The sequence below is a fragment of the Lolium rigidum genome, chromosome 3 (genome assembly GCF_022539505.1).
Source record: "Lolium rigidum isolate FL_2022 chromosome 3, APGP_CSIRO_Lrig_0.1, whole genome shotgun sequence".
NCBI lineage: Eukaryota > Viridiplantae > Streptophyta > Magnoliopsida > Poales > Poaceae > Lolium > Lolium rigidum.
Genome location: NC_061510.1, coordinates 12,066,517 through 12,072,262, shown reverse-complemented (window position 1 = coordinate 12,072,262; position 5,746 = coordinate 12,066,517). Strand labels below are relative to the sequence as shown.

The window sequence follows — 5,746 nt, the reverse complement described above, 5'->3', positions numbered from 1 at the left end:
CCAAGGTGGACTTTTTAGGCATAGATGCAACTTGGATGGCGGTCTATGTACTTTGTCGTAATGCCCAATTAAATCTCACTATACTCATCATGATATGTATGTGCATTGTCATGCTCTCTTTATTTGTCAATTGCCCAATCAATTTGTTCACCCAACATGCTTGTCAGGCTCATGGGAGAGACACCTCTAGTGAACTATGACCCCCGGTCCAATTCTCTTTACTGGAAATACAATCTACTGCAATACTTGTTCCCATCAAGCTTTCTCATAAACAATCATCTTCCACACAATACAAGCAGCTGAATTGACAACTCCGCTGTTAAGGCTTACAAATATTCTTTGGCTCCCCTTGTGTCGAATCAATAAATTGGGTTTTACTTCCCTCGAAGACTGTTGCGATCCCGTATATTTGTGGGTCATCACTTATCAGATATGTCGACGCCCAGCTGCCCCCGCTCTTGAACATCGATAACCGAGCACTGGAGCTCACCTTCAGTGCGAAGGAGCTGGAAGCCTGACTCCGCACCCGGCCCGGATGGCCTGCGAGTCCTCTTCTTCAAGAGATTCAGGGAGATTCTCCACGCTCCTATCCTTGCGATGCTCAATGACTTTGCCCTAGGGAGTTAGACATCGCTCGCCTTAACTACAGTATCAACTCGCTGATCCCTAAAGTTAAGGGGGCCAACCGGATCAAACAATTTAGACCCATCGCCCTCATCAACGTTATCTTCAAGTTTGTGTCCAAGGCCTACGCTCTTAGGCTTTCCCCCCTTGCCCATAGGACGATAGACCGTAGCCAGACAGCTTTTATCCAGGGGAGATGCCTGCATGAGGGGGCTCTTGCACTTCATGAGATCGTGCATGAGCTCCACTCTAAGAAGCAAGAGGGCTTGCTTCTTAAACTCGACTTCGAGAAAGCCTTCGATAGAGTCAACTGGGACTTTCTCCAAGAGATCCTGCTCCGAAAGGGGTTTTCGGGTATGATGCTGCATAGACTTATGCATTTGGTCAAGGGAGCCCAAACCACGATTAATATCAACGGCGAGATCGGTCCGTTCTTCCGAAACGCCACGGGAGTGTGTCAGGGGGGCCCCTCTCCCCCATCCTCTTTGACATCCTGGTGGACGGCTTTGCGGCTATGCTCTCTAGGTAATCCGCGGCGGGACACATCCAAGGAGTCATCGACCACCTCATTCCAGGGGCAGTGACCCATCTGCAATACGCGGATGGCACTTTGGTGTTAATCAAACCCTCGCCGCTAGGTATCGCCAACCTCAAGAAACTTCTTCTCTGCTTCGAGAACATGTCGGGTCTAAAGATTAACTTCGACAAAAGTGAGGTACTGGTGACTGGGGTCACCGTAGAGGCGCAGCTCGAGGTTGCCCAATGATGACACGTGAAGCACACGTCCGTTGGGAACCCCAAGAGGAAGGTGTGACGCGTACATCAGCAAGTTTCCCTCAGTAAGAAACCAAGGTTTATCGAACCAGTAGGAGATGAAGGCCACGTGAAGGTTGTTGGTGAAGGAGTGTAGTGCGGCGCAACACCAGAGATTCCGGCGCCAACGTGGAACCTGCACAACACAATCAAAATACTTTGCCCCAACTTAACAGTGAGGTTGTCAATCTCACCGGCTTGCTGTAAACAAAGGATTAAACGTATGGTGTGGAGAATAATGTTTGCTTGCAAAGAACAACAGAGAACAGAGATTGCAGTAGATTGTATTTCAGATGTAAAAGAATGGACCGGGATCCACAGTTCACTAGTGGTGTCTCTCCAATAAGATAAATAGCATGTTGGGTGAACAAATTACAGTTGGACAATTGACAAATAGAGAGGGCATAACAATGCACATACACATCATGATGACTAATATGAGATTTACTTAGGGCATTACGACAAATAACATAGACCGCTATCCAGCATGCATCTATGCCTAAAAGTCCACCTTCGGGTTAGCATCCGCACCCCTTCCAGTATTAAGTTGGAAACAACAGACAATTGCATTAAGTACTGTGCGTAATGTAATCAACACAAATATCCTTAGACAAAGCATTGATGTTTTATCCCTAGTGGCAACAACACATCCATAACCTTAGAACTTTCTCGTCACTCGTCCCGGATTCAATGGAGGCATGAACCCACTATCGAGCATAAATACTCCCTCTTGGAGTTACAAGTATCAACTTGGCCAGAGCCTCTACTAGCAACGGAGAGCATGCAAGATCATAAACAACACATATATGATAGATCAATAATCAACTTGACATTGTATTCCATATTCATCGGATCTCAACAAACACAACATGTAGCATTACAAATAGACGATCTTGATCATGTTAGGCAGCTCACAAGATCTAAACATGATAGCACAAGAGGAGAAGACAACCATCTAGCTACTGCTATGGACCCATAGTCCAAGGATGAACTACTCACGCATCAGTCCGGAGGCGGGCATGGTGATGTAGAGTCCTCCGGTGATGATTCCCCTCTCCGGCAGGGTGCCGGAGGCGATCTCCTGAATCCCCCGAGATGGGATTGGCGGCGACGGCGTCTCTAGAACTTTTCTCGTATCGTGGCTCTCGGTACTAGGGTTTTCGCGACAGAGAGAATAAATAGGCGAAGGGGCAGAGTCGGAGGGCGCCCGAGGGGCCCACCCCACAGGCCGGCGCGCCCCCCTCCTGGCCGCGCCGCCCTAGGGTGTGGGGCCTCCTTGGCCCCTCTCCGTCTCTCCTTTGGTGTTCTGGAAGGCTCCGTGCAAAATAACACCGTGGGCTTTTGTTTCGTCCAATTCCGAGAATATTTCCTTTGTAAGATTTCTGAAACCAAAAACAGCAGAAAACAGGAACTGGCGCTTCGGCATCTTGTTAATAGGTTAGTGCCGAAAATGCATCAAAATGATATAAAGTGTATATAAAACATGTGAGTATTGTCATAAAACTAGCATGGAACATAAGAAATTATAGATACGTTTGAGACGTATCACCCAACTTCTCAACTGCAAGCTTGTAGTTTCCCCATGCACTACTTTGGTTTGCCAGTGAGCAACCGTCCGCTTAGGGTAGCGGACTGGGGCTTCCTCCCAGATAAAGTGGGACATAGGGTGGACCCCTAGCAAGGTCTCTACCTTGCCTCCGCAGGAAGATCGGAGTTGACCAACTCTTGCCTGTCTAGCCTTCCGATGTTTGCCATGAGCATGTACTTGCTCCACGATAGTACTCACAAGGCGATGGACAAACACCGCGCACGCTTCTTCTAGGAAGGTGTCGGAAACCGTCGGAAGTACCATATGGTGGATTGGGCTACGGTTTGTAAGCCCAAGGCGTTCGGTGGTCTGGGGATCCTGAACACCAAACTAATGAACATTTCCTTAATGCTCAAATGGATTTGGAAACTCTACCAGGATGCGGAGGGTCTATGGGCGGACCTCATCCGCACAAAATACTTGGGGGGCGGGACCTTTTCTCGCGGGAGATCCCGAGCAATGGTTTCCAATTCTAGAACTCCATCCAGAAGATCAAATGGTACCTCAAGCTCGGGGCTAAACACAAGGTCCGCAACGGGAAGCGCACCTACTTCTGGCTTGACTGGTGGACTGGCCCGAGCCCTCTACATACCCGCTTCCCGGGCTTGTTTAGCTGATGTATGTCTCCCTTCGCCACTGTCCAAGACGCAAGGGTCTTAGAGGGAGTGCCCGGGGAATGGTGAATTGGGTTTCGCCGGCAACTTGGGATGGCTGAAAGAGTGGAATGAGATGACCTGTGCAGGGAGGTGCATGCCCTTCTCCCCTCTACTCAGGAGGACGTGGTCGCATGGTCCTTGGAGCCGTCAGGATGCTTCACGACCAAATCGGCCTACCTCCATCTATCGCGAGGGGCGACCATTACATGCTTTAAGGAAGTCTGGCGCACTCCCGTCCCGCCGAGGATCAAAGTTTTTCTATGGCAGTTGATTCGCAGCAGTGGGATCAAAGTTTTTCTATGACAGCTGATTCGCAGCAGACTTCCTTCCTCGGTTCAGGTGGCTAAGAGACATGGGCCATCCGATGGGCTTTTTTATTTGAAAGACACTCAATTACTTTTTAAGAAAAGAAATAGCACTATGTATGGATAAGTTTGAGCTATTTTTTAAAGATTGTTTTGTGAGTTTTTTCTACATATCTTTTTTTGCAAAAAAATTCTACATATCTAGCTAGGTACATATGGGAAAATTAAGTTTTTATTTAGTTTTTTCTTATCCGTTCCATTCACGTCGCAATGCGCCGTAGCAACGCATGGGAAACTTCCCTAGTATTACTCCTACATAAGATGAAGAACTTGATAATGTGTAAATAGAAGTGTTCATAATAATATCTTCACAATCATGAACAGTCTTAGATACATAAATAAGGGTCGAGGGCGGTGCGGGAGGGCCGTCCAAATTTGATTGGTTGCCTCCTACTTATACCTCTGACCTCTCACAACTCATAAGGTATCGACCTCAAAACTATTATTCAGGTATCTCTCCTCTCTATACGGCATGAAGGAATATACTTATGCAGAAGCTTGTATGTCTCACCGCCTCTTATATATGTTCGGCTAGATTATTTGAGATCCCGAGTCAAAATTAAGCTGATCAGAAGAAGATCACTTCACTTCTTGCTCACTTGGCCGAGTAGGAGGTGTCGGCCTTCCAGCCCTCAGGAATGACGTCCTCGACTTCGGATTTGGTGCCACCCTCAGTGGTGTAGCGGACGGTGAATGGTCCCGTCAGCTTATCGGGGGTGTCGATCCTCCAGACAGCTCCCCACGATTCCTTGAGCTCGATCCACTTATCCTTGCCCTTCTCCTTGATGTCCACCGCCACCACGTCGCCGTCGCCGTCGACGTACTTCACTAGAATAGCCAGGTAGTTTGGGTTGGAACCCTTCTCAACGTGGAAAGTTGGCTTGGTGCCGTCCGGGTACTTGCACTTGACCCGCCTGAACTGGAGCTCCAGCTCGCCGGCGCTGCGGAGCTTCTGCTCCTCGCCCTTCTTCGCCATGGACCCGAACGCGTGGCCCGATAGGTCGAAGTGGTAGGGTGCGATTGGCTCCTCGTTGTCGTCGGTGATTGTGACGGTGACAGCCTCGCCGGAGCAGGACTCGGGCTTGGTGCACTTGATCTCGAAGCAGGAGCCGCAGCCGCGGCCGTCCTTGAAGATGGGGGTGTTGCCGCAGCCGGTCATGCCGTTGAACGGTGCCTTGTCGACGTCCTTGTACCCGCACGCGCCTCCGTTGTCCTTGGGACCGGCGCCGGTCGGCTTGCCATACCAGGTGCTCTTCGCGTCCAGCCACTTGTCGCCGTACTCGGCCGTGATGTTGGGGCCCGGTGGTACCTTCGCGATGCCGTGCGCGCTGCCCAGGAACACGGCGAACAGCGCCACCACCAGGAGCACCGACGAGGAAGACGCCATCTTGAATTGATAACTGGTTGCTGCTTGTTGCTGCTGTGCTGTGATACGTACGAGGGATGGTATTTAAGGGCGGGAGCGGGCGACCTAATAGGGGAAGGTCCGGCGATGTTGGTGACGTACGCGCGGCTGGCCGTGACCAGGATAGCTTGTCCGTCCATGCATACACACGGCTAGCCATCATCGTCGGAGGTTCATGTTCTTGGTCTGGCGATGTCAAGTGAACCGAGTTTAGGATGGCTGGATGGCCGGATCCTCTTTTGTTTGCGAATTGGCCATTTTTTTTGCGAATAGGATGGCTGGATCCTACCTATAA

At 49.9% G+C, this 5,746-nt stretch overlaps 1 protein-coding gene across 1 annotated transcript; it reads right to left on the bottom strand.

The window, feature by feature from the left end:
* Positions 1 to 4,641: 4,641 nt before the first annotated feature.
* Positions 4,642 to 5,433, bottom strand: LOC124694569 (pollen allergen Lol p 1-like). Its single transcript, XM_047227540.1, has one exon. The coding sequence runs from the start codon at positions 5,431 to 5,433 to the stop codon at positions 4,642 to 4,644; it is 792 nt and encodes a 263-aa protein (XP_047083496.1).
* Between the last annotated feature and the right edge of the window lie 313 nt (positions 5,434 to 5,746).